General features: G+C 56.0%; 2 protein-coding genes across 5 annotated transcripts; one reads left to right on the top strand and one right to left on the bottom strand.

Moving 5' to 3' along the window:
* Nucleotides 1-3,129: 3,129 nt before the first annotated feature.
* Nucleotides 3,130-9,665, bottom strand: STX10 (syntaxin 10). Of its 4 annotated transcripts, none has more exons than XM_017895066.1 (8): nucleotides 9,435-9,665; nucleotides 9,024-9,193; nucleotides 8,777-8,871; nucleotides 8,318-8,380; nucleotides 4,364-4,471; nucleotides 3,838-3,944; nucleotides 3,651-3,745; nucleotides 3,130-3,558 (listed from the first exon to the last, which is right to left on the bottom strand). In XM_017895066.1, exons 1-8 carry the CDS (start codon nucleotides 9,467-9,469, stop codon nucleotides 3,482-3,484), a joined length of 750 nt encoding a protein of 249 aa, XP_017750555.1. In that variant the 5' UTR covers nucleotides 9,470-9,665; the 3' UTR covers nucleotides 3,130-3,481. The 4 variants fall into 4 exon arrangements, with proteins under 4 accessions (XP_017750555.1, XP_017750556.1, XP_017750557.1 ...); XM_017895067.1 differs by having other exon boundaries at nucleotides 3,130-3,475; XM_017895068.1 differs by having other exon boundaries at nucleotides 3,842-3,944.
* Nucleotides 9,666-9,701: 36 nt separating this feature from the next.
* On the top strand, nucleotides 9,702-14,159 carry IER2 (immediate early response 2). Its single transcript, XM_017895071.1, has one exon. The coding sequence runs from the start codon at nucleotides 12,464-12,466 to the stop codon at nucleotides 13,133-13,135; it is 672 nt and encodes a 223-aa protein (XP_017750560.1). The 5' UTR covers nucleotides 9,702-12,463; the 3' UTR covers nucleotides 13,136-14,159.
* The last annotated feature ends 2,850 nt before the right edge of the window (nucleotides 14,160-17,009 follow it).

The raw sequence follows: 17,009 nt of genomic DNA, 5'->3' as shown, positions 1-17,009 counted from the left end.
CTTGCCGCATGCTTGTTAGTGGGGGGCCCAGGGAGGAACACACACCCGGGTTGTGCCCAGCAGCCCCAGGTTGCTGACTGCAAACTGATAGCCTCCGATTGTAACACGCATGCAAGTTACCCAGATACAGATAACGCAACATATGAGCTGGCTCTGCACACTCAAGCCCCCAGCTTCAATGAGCCTCTTTAAACCTAGGAGAATCCTGGGCAACACGAGAAAAAAAATTTTTTTTCTTTTTTTTTTTGAGATGGAATCTCACTCCGTCGCCCAGGCTAGAGTGGCATGATCTTGGCTCACTGCAACCTCCACTTCCCGGGTTCAAGCCATTCTGCCTCAGTCCCCCCAGGTAGCTGGAATTATAGGCACCCACCACCATGCCCAGCTAATTTTTGTATTTTTAGTAGAGACAGGGTTTCACCATGTTGGTCAGGCTGGGCTTGAACTCCTGACCTCAGGTGATCCACCCGCCTTGGCCTTCCAAAGTGCTGGGATTATAGGCGTGAGCCACAGCACCCGGCCTTCTGTTTTTTTGAGTCGGAGTTTCACTCTTGTTACCCAGGCTGTAGTGCCATGGTGTGATCTCGGCTCACTGCAACCACCACCTCCCGGGTTCAAATGATTCTGCCTCGGCCTCCTGAGTAGCTGGAATTACAGGCATGCGCCACCAGGCTCGGCTAATTTTATATTTTTAGTAGAGATGGGTTTCTCCATGTTGGTCAGGCTGCTGTCCCAAAGTGCTGGGATTACAGGTGTGAGCCACCACACCTAGCCCAAAAAAATACTTTTCATTAGCTAGGTGTGGTGGCGTGCACCTGTACTCGCAGCTACTCGGGAGGCAGAGGCAGGAGAATCATTTTAACTGGGAAGGTCAAGGCTGCAGTGAGCTATGATGGCACCACTGCACTCCAGCATGGGCAACAGAGAGATGCCATCTCAATAGAAAAAGGGAGCTGTGGCTCTGTCAAGTTTACAGCATCACTGGCTCACTCAATGCCTGCCTGTGCTGTGGCTGATACCCCAAGCCCCAGAAACATCCCATACACACACACACACTCCATGACGCTTTCAGAAGAGCACTCATACATTGGAAGAAAGAACATAAAAGATCCGCAGGGCGTGGTGGTTCACGCCTGTAATCCCAACACTTTGGGAGGCTGAGGCAGGTGGATCACCTGAGGTCAGGAGTTCAAGACCAGCCTGGCCAACATGGCAAAATCCCATCTCTACTAAAAATACAAAAATTATCTGGGTGTGGTGGCAGGCACTTGTAATCCCAGCTACTCGGGAGGCTGAGACAGAAGAATCACTTGAATCCGGGAGGGGGAGGTTGCAGTGAGACAAGATCATGCCACTGCCCTCTAGCCTGGATGACAGAGCAAGACTCCGTCTCTAAATAAATAAATTAATAATAACATAGAAGCCAGGCACGGTGGCTCACACCTGTAATTCCAGTACTTTGGAAGGCTGAGAGAGGAGGATCAGTAGAGCCCAGGAGTTTGAGACCAACCTGGGCAATATAGGGAGACCCTGTCTCTACAAAAATAAAATAGCCAGACGAGGTGGCATGCACCTGTGGTCCCAGCTACTTGGGAGGCTGAGGTGGAAGGCTGCCGTGAGCCATCATTGTGCCACTGTACTCCCACCTGGGAGACAGAGTGAGAGAGACCGTCTCAAACCCAAAACAGGCCAGACACAGTGACTCATGCCTGTAATCCCAGCACTTTGGGAGGCCGAGAGTTCAAGTTCAAGACCAGCCCGGCCAACATGGCAAAACCACATCTCTACTATAAATAAAAAATTAGTTGGGTATGGTGGAGCATTCCTGTAATCCCAGCTATTCAGGAGGCTGAGGCATGAGAACCGCTTCAACCCAGGAGGCGGAGGTTGCAGTGAGCTGAGATCACACCATTGCACTCCAGCCTGGGTGACAGAGCGAGACTCCATCTCAAAATAAAATAAAACAAAAGATCGGCCGGGCACGGTGGCTCAAGCCTGTAATCCCAGCACTTTGGGAGGCCGAGACGGGTGGATCACGAGGTCAGGAGATTGAGACCATCCTGGCTAACACGGTGAAACCCCATCTCTACTAAAAAATACAAAAAACTAGCCAGGCGAGGTGGTGGGCGCCTGTAGTCCCAGCTACTCGGGAGGCTGAGGCAGGAGAATGGCGTAAACCCGGGAGCCGGAGCTTACAGTGAGCCGAGATCCGGCCACTGCAGTCCAGCCTGGGCGACAGAGCGAGACTCTGTCTCAAAAAAAAATAAAAAATAAAAAAAATAAAATAAAAGATCAAGAGAACCTAAGCCATTAAAAAAAACTCACCTGGGCGTGGTGGCTCACGCCTGTAATCCCAGCACTTTGGGAAGCTGAGGCAGGCAAATCACTTGAGGTCGGGAGTTTGAGACCAGCCTGGCCAACATGGTGAAACCCTATCTCTACTAAAATACAAAATTAGCTGGGTGTGGTGGCACATGCCTGCAATCCCAGCTACTTGGGAGGCTGAGGCAGGAGAATTGCTGGAAAGCAGGAGGCGGAGGTTGCAGTGAGCAGAGATTGCACCACTGAACNAGTGAGCCGAGATCCGGCCACTGCAGTCCAGCCTGGGCGACAGAGCGAGACTCTGTCTCAAAAAAAAATAAAAAATAAAAAAAATAAAAATAAAAAGATCAAGAGAACCTAAGCCATTAAAAAAAACTCACCTGGGCGTGGTGGCTCACGCCTGTAATCCCAGCACTTTGGGAAGCTGAGGCAGGCAAATCACTTGAGGTCGGGAGTTTGAGACCAGCCTGGCCAACATGGTGAAACCCTATCTCTACTAAAAATACAAAAATTAGCTGGGTGTGGTGGCACATGCCTGCAATCCCAGCTACTTGGGAGGCTGAGGCAGGAGAATTGCTGGAAAGCAGGAGGCGGAGGTTGCAGTGAGCAGAGATTGCACCACTGAACTCCAGCCTGGGTGACAAGAGTGAAACTCTGTCTCAAAAAAAAAAAAAAAAAAAAAGGAATCCGGAACACGCACACATGCACACACACACTGGGGCACTTGTGCAAGCAGTGGCTTAGAATGGGAGTCCCAATCAGGGCTCAGTCACGCATTTGCAGTCAACACACACCACACGACACAAATACGTATAAAAAAGGCTGACGTTTTATTTCCAGGTTGGCACATGTATAAGGCACAGGGGCGAATGGCTTTGGGGTCCCGGAACTGGAAATGGAGAGGGGTGTGTCTGAGGTGACCCTGCCTCCACCACCCCCTAAGTGCACTTGAGACAGGACCAGTGGTGGTGGTTTCGGCCCAGGGTCCTGAAGGGTACCACTGGCTCTTGGGGGGAGCCGTGGGGACATTTCCCCAGGCAGGAAGCTCTACTTTCCAGCTACCCAGGAGGGACCCTCTCCTCCTAGGGGGCTATGCCAGCTCCAAAGTGCTTGGTGGCTCCCCAGGCTTAACGGACCAGCCTGCAAGGGAGGGCTGGGGTCAGAGAGAGAAAAGTAAGATAAGAACAAGGAGAAGCACCCCCACCAGCACGGCGATGGCACACCACTGTCGGCGGTCTGGGAACAAGAAGATCAGAGGTCACAGGGGGACAGGGTACCACCTACAACCTGCCCCCACCAGGACTGACCCTGCCTCCAAGGGGACTCACCACTCGTCATGTGGGATACTTTGGCCAACTTCCTGAGGACCCCGTCCATGCGGGACTGGGTGTGGTCCATTTCTTGGGCAAAGGCATCCAGCATGCTGCCAAGAACAGGATGGCATCAGCCCCAGACGGCCCAGACACACCAGGGTGGCCAAGAGACCCTGGCCCACCCCCAGGGTCCTGGCCTCACATGCCCTGCTCATCCAGCTCTTCCCCAACGCGGCCAGACATGTGCTTCAGAACCTGGATGCTCCCAGACACCATCTCCAGCTGTTGATCCTGTTCGTCCATGATCAGCTGCAGAGCGAAGGGGTGGGAGGTGCTGTTGAAAAGGACCCCAGAAGGCCAGGCGCGGTGGCTCATGACTGTAATCCCAGCGCTTTGGGAGGCCGAGGCAGGTGGATCACTTGAGGCCAGGAGTTCAAGACCAGCCTGGCCAACATGGTGAAACTCCAACTCTCCTAAAAATATAAAAATTAGCCAGGCATTGTGGTGGGCACCTGTAATCCCAGCTACTCAGGAGGCTGAGGCAGGAGAATCGCTTGAACCTGGGAGGTGGAGGTTGCAGGGAGCTGAGATCACACCACTGCACTCCAGCCTTGGCAACAAAGCAAGACTCCGTATCAACAACAACAACAACAAAAAGGGACCTCAGACCTCAGATCGGTCTGCAAGGCTCTCTCCCCTCCCAGGATCCACCCCACCGGCCCCAAAACCTGCTGTGTGGCCTGCTGCTCTTCGATGTAGCGAGACGCGGCCGAGACTGCACTGGCATCCAGCAGGTCGCTGAGTGACTTCTGGGGAGCTGGCTTGCCTGCCAGTATCTGCAGGGGCACACAACATAGGCTCGGGGAGGGACCCCAACTCACAGAGGGGCATGGGGGACAAATCCCCACAGTGGTGAGTCAGGGATGCAGACTCGGGGGCAGGAAAGCCTGCATTCCCCACTCACCACTTCCTAGCAAGGTGACCCAGAGACCCCGTCATTTGACTTCCTTGTGCCTCAGTTTCCTCATCTGTAAACTGCAGAGAACAGGACGGGCATGGTAGCTCAGGCTTGTAATCCCAGCACTTTGGGAGGCAGAGGTGGACAGATAGCTTGAGGTCAGGAGCTTCAGACCAGCCTGGCCAACATGGTGAAACCCTGTATCTACTAAAAGTGCAAAAACTGGGCCGGCCGCAGTGGCTCACGCCTGTAATCCCAGCTCTTTGAGAGGCCGAGGCAGATGGATTACAAGGTCAAGAGTTTGAGACTAGCCTGGACAACATGGTGACACCCCGTCTCTACTAAAAATAAAAAAATTAGTCAGGTGTGGTGGCAGGTGCCTGTAATCCCAGCTACTCGGGAGGCTGAGGCAGGAGAATTACTTGAACCTGGGAGGCGGAGGCTTCAGTGAGCCGAGATCACACCACTACACTCCAGCCTGGGTGACAGATTAAGACCTTCTCTCAAAAAATAAACATAACATAACATAACATAACATATAAAATAAAATAAAATAAATTACCAGGTGTGGTGGTGCACGCCTGTAATCCCAGCTACTTGTGAGGCTGAGGCAGGAGAATCACTTGAACCTGGAAGGCGGTAGTTGCAGTGAGCTGAGATTGTACCACTGCATTCCAGCCTGGGTGTCAGAGTGACCTTGCCTCAAAAAGAATAAATAAAATGGGAAGTTTCCTGGGTTGAAATGAGGATTTAAAGAATTCATTCAAAGGCCGGGCGCAGTGGCTCAAGCCTATAATCCCAGCACTTTTGGAGGCCGAGGCGGGCGGATCACAAGGTCAGGAGATCGAGACCATCCTGGCTAACATGGTGAAACACCGTCTCTACTACTAAAGAAATACAAAAAACTAGCCGGGCGAGGTGGCGGGTGCCTGTAGTCCCAGCTACTTGGGAGGCTGAGGCAGGAGAAGGGCGTAAACCCGGGAGGCGGAGCTTGCAATGAGCTGAGATCTGGCCACTGCACTCCAGCCTGGGCGACAGAGCGAGACTCCGTATCAAAAACAAAAAAAAGAATTAATTCATGGGGGACACTAAGAGCAGTGCCCAACACATAGTAATGCTAGCAAATGTCACATTTTACTATTTATTTATTTTGGGGGGGATTTTAGCTGGGATTACAAGCACCTGCCACCACCTGTGGCTAATTTTTGTATTTTTAGTAGAGATGGGGTTTCCCCATGTTATCCAGGCTAGTCTCGAACTCCTGACCTGAAGTGATCCACCCGCCTCAGCCTCCCAAAGTGCTGGGATTATAGGCCTGAGCTACTGCACCTGGCCCAACAGATGTTTGTTTATTTCAGACACAGTCTTGCTCTGTCACCTAGGCTGGAGTGCAGTGGTGTGATCTCGGCTCACTGCAACCTCTGCCTCCTGGGTTCAAGCAATTCTCCTGCCTCAGCTTCCCAAGTAACTGAGATTATGGGTGCTCACCACCACGCCTGGCTAATTTTTGTATTTTTTGTAGAGACAAGGTTTCATCATGTTGGCCAGGTTGGTCTTGAACTCCTGACCTCAGGTGATCCACCTGCCTCGGCCTCCCGAAGTGCTGAGCTTTTAGGTGTGAGCTACCGTGCCCGGCTTCAACAGATGTATTTTAGAGTGTGGACTTCAATTCCCCCAAGGCAGCACATCTGGAAGACATGTGGGCACAGCTATGGGATGACAAACTGGTAGGACCCTCCCTGACCCCACGTAGGCTTATGAGGGAGAAAGAAAGGCTGGTGGTTCTCAACATATGAAAAATATCAACAGAGAACACCAAGAGAAAAGGTAGACTGACAGAGGTGGTTGGGAGAAACACAAAAACACACAAACACACACACACACACACACACACACACACACACACACGGCAGGCACATTACAGAGGAAATTGGTGGATATGAGGATATGACGGGGGAAAATGCAGATACACTCAGAGGCCAAGTGCACGCACCCAAATAGGTTAGGTGCATGCACAGATGAAAAGGTGGGGGCAGATCACCTGAGGTCGGGAATTCGAGACCAGCCTGGCCAACACGGGGAAACCCCGTCTCTACTAAAAACACAAAAATTAGCCGGGCATAGTGGCACACTCCTGTCGTCCCAGCTACCCAGGAGGCTGAGGCAGGAGAACTGCTTGAACCTGGGAGGTGGAGGTTGCAGTGAGTCAAGATTGCACCACTGCACTCCAGCCTGGACAATAGGGCAAGACTCCGTTTAACAAAAAAAAAAAAAGGAAGCTGGCCAGACGCAATGGCTCATGCCTGTAACCTCAGCACTTTGGGAGGCCAAAACTGGTGGATCACAAGGTCAGGAGATCGAGACCAGCCTGGCCAAGATGTTGAAACCCCGTCTCTACTAGAAATACAAAATGTGGCCGGGCGCCGTGGCTCAAGCCTGTAATCCCAGCATTTTGGGAGGCGGAGACGGGCGGATCATGAGGTCAGGAGATCAAGACCATCCTGTCTTGTAGAGACATCCTTTAGTAGAGATGGTGAAACCCTGTCTCTACTAAAAAAATACAAAAAACTAGCCGGGCGTGGTGGCGGGCACCTGTAGTCCCAGCTACTCGGGAGGCTGAGGCAGGAGAATGGCATAAACCCGCGAGGCGGAGTTTGCAGTGAGCTGAGATCCAGTCACTGCACTCCAGCCTGGGCGACAGAGCGAGACTCCGTCTCAAAAAAAAAAAAAAGAAAGAAAGAAATACAAAATTTGGCCAGGCATTCTGGTAGAGGCCTATAATCCCAGCTACTCGGGAGGCTGAGACAGAGAATGGCTTGAACCCGGGAAGCGGAGGTTGCAGTGAGCCGAGATCACATCACTGCACTCCAGCCTGGGCAACAGAGCAAGACTCCATCTCAAAAAAAAAAAAAAAAAATTAGCCGGGCATGGTGGCATGTGCCTGTATTCCAGCTACTCAGGAAGCTGAGGCTGGAGAATCACTTGAGCCCAGGAGGCGGAGGTTGCAATGAGTCAAGATCGCGCCACTGCACTCCAGCCTGGCAACAGAGCGAGATTGCATCTCAGGAAAAAAAAAAAAAAGGAAGCTATGCGCGATGGCTCATGTCTGTAATCCCAGCACTTTGGGAGGCTGAGGCGGGCAGATCACTTGATGTGAGATGTGAGGAGTTCGAGACCAGGCTGACCAGGATGATGAAACCCTACTAAAAATATAAAAATTACCTGGGCATGGTGATGGGCACCTCTAATCCCAGCTACTAGGGAGGCTGAGGCAGTAGAATCGCTTGAACCCAGGAGGCAGAGGTTGCAGTGAGCTGAGATCGAGCCACTACACTTCAGCCTGGGCAACAGAGCAAGACTCCATCTCAAAAAAAAAAAAAAAAGAGCAAAAGGCAGGCATGCATCCTGGAAACAGTTGCAAACAGGACAAATGGCATGGAAGCAGAAAGGCGATAGGTACACAGGCCCCCAGCCGTCCCCTGCAACAGGAAACCAGTATAGACCCAGAGGAGATAGCAGAGAGGAACCCACGGACATACACACACAGAGAAGTTCAGGTGCACACACCGAGAAAGTGCAGGCAGGTAGACAGCAAGAAGACAACTGCACACTGAGAGGACGGGCACTGTCAACAGGTGAACACAGGCAGAGGGATCTGGCTTGCACTCAAAGGCACGGTCACCCCCAGGCGCTCAGGTGGACAGAGTGGGTCAGGAAGGCTTACCTCTCTGTTATTCCTCTCCAAAAATGCTACAGCTGTTGGGCTGACCATATGGTCCTTCATTTCCTGGAGGTGAGGACAGCATTAGGGAGGAAAGACACTCAGGCCGGGCGCGGTGACTCAAACCTGTAATCCTAGCACTTTGAGAGGCCGAGTCGGGTGGATCACCTGAGGTCGGGAGTTCGAGACCAGCCTGCCCAACATGGTGAAACCTCGTCTCTACTAAAAACACAAAAATTAGCCGGGTATGGTGGCAGGCACCTGTAGTCCCAACTACTCAGGAGACTGAGACACGAGAATCGCTTGAGACCGGGAGGCGGATGTTGCAGTAAGCCAAGATGGCAACACTGTACTCCAGACTGGGCGACAGAGTGAGACTCCGTTAAAAAAAAAAAAAGGAAAAGAAGAGAAAAAAGACACTCAAACCTTCCCCCACTCCCCGCCTGCAGGACCTTTCCTGACCTGGACTGCCTCTCGCATCCGCTCCACGAACACCTTTCTCTCCTGCAGGTCCCCGGCCGGGAGCTTGAACTTGCCTGGGTTGGCTTCCACTATACGTGGGCTGAGAGTCAAGGGTCAAGGCCAGAGCCAGATATCATCATCATCCCCCTCCCTAGGGGTCTAGCCCTCCCCGAGGGCGGGCTCCCAGGCCCCCTGCTACCGCAGTGAGCTCTCTCCTGCCACCCCCCGCCACAAAGCCCCAGGATATCGATGGTCTCTTCCAGGTCCTCGAGGTCCCACTCGATGCTGCGCAGGCCATTCCGTAGCTCATTGGTCGTCCAGTCCAGCTCCTCGCGTCCGACCGCCGCGCTTTCCTGCAGGAGCTCGCACCAGCGCTGGTACAGCCCGCGGGCCGTGTTCACCGCCTTCTGCACCTCGCTGCGGGCAGGGGCACGGCGGGCGCAGCTGGGGGCAGGCGGTCCTTCCGCCTACCTCTGCCCCCGACTGCAAACCCAAACGCATGGGGGACTCAGGAGACCCCCACATACCCCTGCGTGCGCCTCCCACTTTGCACCCCGACGGCCTTGCCTAGCCCGCCGGGCACGCTGGGGCCAGCACCCGGGCACTAGCTGGATTGAGGACGGAGTACCCTCCGCCCTCCCCCGTCGTTATCACTCACCCTCGGACTACAAAAAAGGGGTCTTCGAGAGACATGTCAGTCCCCTTCCCCCCAGGCCGAACCCCACTCCCGGCCTGGGTTCGCGGCCGGTTCTCTCCCAACCGAGGAGAACGCGCCACCACCCCCGCCCCCCGTCACGCCACCATCGAGAGCGGGACCGCCAGGGGAGAAAGAGAGGCCTCGAAGGCCGGACGTGCGGACACTTCCGCCCTCTTTGCCGCCATCTTGGTTGTGGGCAGAGGCAGCTTCCGGTACGCATGCCCCGCCCCTTCGCCCTCTTGTGCCGCACCGTAGCGGGCTGTGTCGGAGTTGGGCCCGTTCGGGTCCGAGTTCGGAATCTCTGTTCAAGGCTCAGGTCCTCGGATTGTTCCTGCTCAACCTCAGTTTCCTTTCCAGGCACGGGCAATGTAAATAATGGTAGCCTCCCTTATCTCTGGCGGCTGGGGACTATGGCTGGGGAAGTGGCTCATTCGATTTGTTGAACGTTTTCATGGACTCGCTGAGCTGGCACCTGGGAGATCGTCCCAGTTCAGGGTCCCGAGTGTCGGGTTTGGGCAAGGTTTGGGGGAGAGGTGGTCCTTCCTTCTCCCTGCCGGGGCGGGGCAAGGAGCGGGCCTGCTCCTGCGGGGAGTTCTGCCGCATTCTCCAAATCTCTCTTTCCTGAGAAGTGGGCAAGTTGGGGGCACCTCGAGGTCGCCTTGGGGCGAGGTGGTCGTGAGTGGGGGTCCCAGATATTCCAGGGTCGGGGGGAGGTCACCTTCGAGAGCGTGCGTGGAGGTGGGTGTCTTCAGAAGCGCGGATTCTTTCTGGGTGCGAGCCTGGGGGTCGCGGGAGGTGTGGTGGCTTTGAGGATGGTCTCCAGGGGGGCCCTCTGTGTGTAGGGTCTCCGTCTGGGTACTGGCCAGGAATATCAGCGAAGGGACTCAGGGTCGTCCCTCTGTGTGACAGTGGCGTTCTGTGTGTTGGGGGGTGAGGGAAGCTTCGGGAAAGCACTTTTTTGAGTGGTAGGGGGCCTGGTCTCCCCTGGACGGTGGGCGGGTTATCCGAGGGAGTCCTCGGAGGGTCGCCCCCTTGCGCGTCAGAGTTGCTGCTTGGGGTCTGAGATAGCGCCTGGGCCGGGTAAGTCATTGTGGGGTCTCCGTGGTAAGGTTAGCGGGGCGGGGACGGGGGCGTCTTCGGCAGGTCGTCGCAGTGTGGCACCATCGTTGAATGGGGACGAGTTTGGGAAGGGTCTTTTAGGGGGGAATAATTTTTTGAGTTCCCACCGTGCGGGGGGAGGGCAGGACGGGAGGGCGCCCCAAGGCCTGAGAAGATCAGTGTGGGGCAGGGGTCAGGGATAACCTGGGAGGGGGCCTTGTATGGGGGAAATAATTGGGAAGGGGAGAGATGGGATGAAGGGGGTCTCAGCGGGTCGTCTCTTGTGTATGTAGGGTCGTTCTGTAGCGTCTCCGGGAGATGGCCTCCGTGGGAGCCGTCCGGTCGCCCCTACCCGCTGCGGGGTGCTTTCCTGGCGTCACGCCTTCCTGGCCCCTGGAGGGAAGGAAGTGAAACTCTCCTTCCCACCCACACGGCTGGAATGCGAGTCAGGAAGCCTGGGGCTCCAGCCTGCTCCGGCTGGCCAGACGGGAGATGGGGAGGGGCGTGTCCGGAGCGTAAAGCCCCGCCCCTCGTCCCCCCGGAAGCCCCGCCACCGCCTGGTAAGGCGATCACGGGCCCTTTCCTAATATGGGCAACCGGAAGCGGCCCGCGCCACTGTCCTACGTCACTCCGTCCAAATTTAGTTGTGGAAGTCAGCGGGCGCTGGTGGCGGGAAGGCGCCGCGAGCCAGAGCGGGCGGAAACCGGAGGCGCACCACCCCTTAAAGGGCCCGCACCAGGAATGAATGGAGCCATTCGAACAAGTCTGCATCCTTTTTTTGGAGGAATTGCAATTAGGATTTCTTGGAGAGACAGCGTGTATCGGAGGGTAGGGCGGAGGTTTTCTATTTGCTGTGTCTCTGCATTGCTGGGTTTCAGCTCCCAACCGAACCCCGCCTCCCGGAGCGCGGAGGCGGAACTCGGCCCCCTTGTCTGGGGGGCGGCAGCCACGTGTTCACGGGGACTGTCGTGCGCGCCGGGTTCGCAGCCGTGCGAGCTCTAAACCCACCCGTGGAGCTCCTGTCGCAGGAGACTGCGGGGGAATGGCTTGGTACGAATCACGGGAACCCGCAGCCCGGGGAGGCTCACCGCCTACAAGCAAGGGCTGTCGTACGCTAGAGACCGAAGAGCTGGAGGCCCCAGTGGCCCCCGTTCACAGCAGTAGCAAATATTGTTTACCAAATATTGGCCCAGTGACTGTGCCTTGGTTTCCCCATTTGAAAGAAGCAGATAGAACAGTATCCTCCGAGGAGTGAAGGCTGCGGTTCGGTGATAAAAAGAGAGCTCTTAACCTAGCCTGGCACGTAGTAAGCGCTGTTAGCATGATTATTGGTGCAGAAAACACTCATTAGACACACCTGGTAAATGCTAAGAACAGTGGCCACACGGGATGGTCAGGCTGGAACCCGGGTCTTTCTCTGTGTGAAGGGAAACTTGCCACCCACGACCCACTGGGGCCTCCAGACGCGAGCATGTGGGTAGGCCCTGAGCCCCACCCCCGGTCCCCCTTCCCTGGGCCAAGGCGCTGATGCATCGGCAAGGCTGAGAGAAAGGAGCCCACCCAGAGAGCTCAGCGTGGAGTGGGGGGAAGCTTCGCCAGGGTTCCCGTCCCCTTTCCCTGCTGGGTAAATCGCATTCTGTCGCTTTAAGGAGTGTTTGGCCGCGACGAGTTGGAAAGCCCGGATGCGTCCTTCGGTTGGGCGGGGTTTCTCAGTGACGTCACTGGGGGTATAAAAGGGCCTGGGTGGCGGGCGCCCGGGCAGAGCGTCCTAGCAGTGTCACTGCGTGGGTTGGTTCGTGGAGAGAGACGTGAGCGAGCCCGTTGTCCGGAGTGCACCTGCTCCCTGTTCTGTCCGTCCCGGGAGCCCACGCCGCCGTCGCCGTCGAGTCGCCATGGAAGTGCAGAAGGAGGCACAGCGCATCATGACCCTGTCGGTGTGGAAGATGTATCACTCCCGCATGCAGCGCGGTGGCCTGCGGCTGCACCGGAGCCTGCAGCTGTCGCTGGTCATGCGCAGCGCCCGGGAGCTCTACCTCTCGGCCAAGGTAGAGGCCCTCGAGCCCGAGGTGTCCTTGCCGCCCGCCCTCCCCTCTGACCCTCGCCTGCACCCGCCCCGGGAAGCTGAGTCCACGGCCGAGACAGCGACCCCCGACGGTGAGCACCCGTCTCCGGAGCCCATGGACACGCAGGAGGCGCCGACAGCCGAGGAGACCTCCGCCTGCTGTGCCCCGCGCCCCGCCAAAGTCAGCCGCAAACGACGCAGCAGCAGCCTGAGCGACGGCGGGGACGCTGGACTGGTCCCGAGCAAGAAAGCCCGTCTGGAAGAAAAGGAGGAAGAGGAGGGGGCGTCATCCGAAGTCGCCGATCGTCTGCAACCCCCCCCGGCGCAAGCGGAGGGCGCCTTTCCCAACCTGGCCCGCGTCCTGCAGAGGCGCTTCTCCGGCCTCCTGAACTGCAGCCCCGCGGCCCCTCCGACGGCGCCGCCCGCTTGCGAGGCAAAGCCCGCCTGCCGCCCGGCGGACAGCATGCTCAACGTGCTCGTGCGGGCCGTGGTGGCCTTTTGAGGACCCTGAGCGGCGCTGCCGGAGCCCAGAGCGCGCGTCGAACCGTCGGCCGGAGGGCGCAGACCTGAGACGAGGCCACCCCCCTCCATCCCGGTGGGAGCGCCCGCGAAAACCGTGGAGAGAAGCCGCCGCCCGGGCTGCTGAGAGGCCCGGAGAGGGACTCTGTCCCCGGGGAGCCATCGCCTTCAGTGTGCAGCGACGGCACCGAGGAGTCTGAGCCGGGGGCGCGGGCGCCTTCCGCAGAGACCTGCGCCCACAGGTGCTGTCTTAGTGGACTGGGACGTGAACCTTTCGCTCTCCTTCTGGACTGGGAGAAGGGAGGCTTGGGTTTTTTGTATTTTTGTTTTGTTTTGTTTTCTAGATCTCCTCAGGGTCCAACTTGATTTTGTACTGGGGGCTGTGCTGGCCCTTTTCAAGAGTTGGTTTTGCGTTTCCAACCTCGGAGAATTCCAGGCACTCCCCTTCCCCCTCCGCTAACATACTTGTGTAAGCGGTCATCGTTGCGTCATGGGGCAGGCGTGGGGAGCTTCCTGTCGCCTTGCGTGGGTGTGGGGCCTGGGAGGAGGGTCTGGGGTGTGCACCCGCCCTGGGGAGTGGGGAGGAGAGTGGCCTGAGTCACTTCACCCCCGCGTGCTGCTGGTTAATGTCCCGCCTCTCCACCTTCGGGTGGGAGCGGGGGCTGATCTAGTTTCACATTGAAGTTTTCTCATCTGTATTAGAGGTGCCCAGTAGGTTCCCAGGTTTCAGCGTGCCCCTCCCTCAGACACGGACACAATCATCCCAGAAGTTCCTGGTCTGAATCACCAGAATGTTGGAGGGGTGGGGGTGTCAGTGGAAAGGCATAAAGCTGAGCTGAGACCAGTTGCTGGTGAAACTGGGCCAATCTGGGGAGGGGAACATCCTTGCCAGGGAGCTCCTGAGGGTCCGTTTTGTTTACCTTTCGTGTGAATTCTTTTTAACTCCGTCTACCTGGCGTTTTGTTAGAAATGTCAGATAGGAAAATAAAGACTATTTGAGTAAAAAAGCCGGTGCTGTCTGGTTTTCTGCTCTGGTGGGGGAGGGGCGGGGTTAAAGGGTCAGGGGCTGGCGGCGGCTCGCTGGGGCCCCAAGAACCGGTCTGACCGGTTACCACGTGGGCGGGAGAGGGCTGGGCCCTCTTTTCCTTCCCCGGGCATTCCCTAACTGGAGCCCCGCCCCCTCCAGATTTGGGGGTTCCCTTGAAATTGTCCTACAACTCCGGGACTGGGAGGTCGGGGCTTGCTGAGTTGAGCCGATAGTACTAAACACAGTGCCCCAAGCGGAGCTGGGGACTGATCGCCCCTTGAAGCCTTGAATTGAAAGGTGGTAGATCTCTTCCCCGCCCCACCCCTAGACCAAACTGAATCAGCTGCGGCCGGGGCCCTACAGCCTCAGGTGGAGCTAAGCGGGTGAGCTTTGAAAGGCTATTTATTCCCTAATTCCCGTATCTTCCTGGAGAAATCGCTGTGTGGCTTAGGCAGGGACGTGCAGCCTCAGTTTCTTAATCTGTGAAATGGGCCTCTAAGCAGTTTCTCCACCCGGCTTTGGGTTTTTAAAAATGCCCATTAGAGCCCTAGTTATTTGCTTGGGTCACTCCCCAGCTCTAGAATAACCACCCTGAAAGGAGAAAGCCCTTTCAATGTCCCCCACGTAGGTTTAGGAGTGGGGTTGTAGGCGTTGCCCCAGGGCGAAGGGAGGGAGCCTGTTGGGAAGACAAAGGAGTCGCAGGTGCGGGGAGTGGTGGCGGCGGGAGGCGCCGGGAAAGCACTCGCCCCGCCCCCCCGACGGCTGGCTCTGCCGCCGCAGGCTTCCCATGACCCCAGGGGAACTGACCCCGTGGCCGGAGGGTAGAAAGAGGGGCAGACTGGCCTCAAAACGTCTGCTGGTGGAATCTGGGAGCTTTGGCTCCCCTTCCGCCCAACCCACACCCCCTTTCCCCTCCTGTGTGGATTGTGAAGGAGAGCTTCTCACCGTTCTCCTCCAGCCAAGCTCGCCCCCACGGCTGCCTGATTCCTTCCTGGGAACACGTGGGGGGACTTTTAAAAGGCGCCACCTACTCCGATTCCTGACCCACCCAACTCCCCAGGGGACGTGGGGGCATTGGAGCCCCACACCGCAGGCGGTAGCTCAATGCACCCACGTCGGAGTTACTCCCCCGCGAGCGTGGCACGGCTCGGGGAAGTCCCTGGCCCCTGGGGAGGGGGCCTCGCCGCGCATCCTGTCGCAGGAACCGCCGGGCCCTTCCTTCCGCGGGAAGCGGCTTGGCCGACCCCCGCCCCCGCCCGGGCCTTGGGGGTTTCCGGTGCCCGGCCACCGTGGGGCTGGGGACTGAAAGTGATGGGACCGAAGATGGTGCTGGAACAAACACCCTACAGACACATCCCCTTGAGACACACCCATCCCCAAGACCCCATTGGACCCATCAGAAAAGGCAGCATTGAACCTTGTCACAGCAAATGACATTGGTGAGGCCTGGACTAATTGATTGGACACTAGCTGTGAAAACTAAAAAAGTCACCCATCCTGTGACCAGCAGGTTCCAGCAGGGAACCCCAAGCCTGCAGCAGGAGACTCCAGAAAGGTGTTTGCTGCTGGCTTGTACTAAATTGGCACAAACTGCATACAGCACAGCCTATATGCCCATCCTCCCAGATGGGTCCTCCCCAGAGGATAAAAGGCCCGAGCGAGACAGAACTACACACACAGGCCACACAGATAACTCGGAACCAGAAACATGATGCTGAGTGACAAAGGCCAGCTGCAGAAGTGGGGTAAGAAGCACCTATTCCGGGCCCCTCCGTGGCTCACGCCTGTAATCTGAGCACTTTGGAAGGCTGAGGTGGGTGGATCACCTGAGGTCAGGAGTTCGAGACCAGCCTGGTCAACGTGGTGAAACCCCATCTCTACTAAAATACAAAATTAGCCGGGCAAGGTGGCAGGCACCTGTAATCCCAGCTACTCCGGAGGCTGAGGCAGGAGAATCGTTTGAACCCGGGAAGCACAGGTTGCAGTGAGCTGAGATCACACCACTGCACTCTAGCCTGGGCTACAGAGGAAGACTGTCTCAAAAAAAAAAAAAAAAAGAAGAAGAAGAAGAACATTCTGGAGGGAGACAACCAGGTCTACTTTCTTGCTATGCAGCCTTGAGCAAGTGAGCAAGTCACTTGACCACCTCTGGGCCTGTTTCCCCAGCTAGGTATTGGGGACAGTAATAGTCCCTGCCTTATAGATTTGTTGTGAGGATTGAGATATTGCATGTAATCCTTACAACAAACCTAGCAGAGTACCTAGCACATAGAAGATGCTAAATGTGCTGGGTGCTGTGGTTCATGCCTGTAACCCCAAAAATTTAGGAGGCTGAGATCTGAGGATCACTTGAGGCCAAGAGTTTTCAGTGCAATCATGGCTCAAAGTAGCCGTGTAGCCTCGAACTCCCAGGCTCAAGCAATCCTCCCACCTCAGCCTCCCAAGCAGGTTGGACCACAGACTCAGGCACCATGAACAGCTAAATTTTTTTTCTTTCTTTTTCTCTCTTCCTTCCTTCCTTTTTCTTTCTTTCTCTTTCCCTCCTTCCTTCCTTTTCTCTCTCTTTCTTTCTTCCTTTCTTCCTTTTCTTCCTTGCTTGTTTGCTTTCCACTAGGGTCTCTATCACCCAGGCTGGAGGGCAGTGGCTTGATCACAGTTCACTGCGGCCTTGAGTTCCTGGGCTCAAGCAGTGCTCCCACCTCAGCCTCTGGAGTAGCTGGGACTACGCCACCACACCCAGCTAATTTTTCTTTTTTTTTCTTCTTCTCTCTCTTTTCTTCCTTCTTTCTTTTCTTCTTCTTTTTTTTTTTTTTTTTTTTTTTTTTTTTTT

This window comes from Rhinopithecus bieti, unplaced genomic scaffold, assembly GCF_001698545.2.
Source record: "Rhinopithecus bieti isolate Rb0 unplaced genomic scaffold, ASM169854v2 scaffold_26199, whole genome shotgun sequence".
Lineage (NCBI taxonomy): Eukaryota > Metazoa > Chordata > Mammalia > Primates > Cercopithecidae > Rhinopithecus > Rhinopithecus bieti.
The sequence above is the reverse complement of the archived record's forward strand: the minus strand, read 5'-3'. Positions and strand labels throughout refer to the sequence as shown.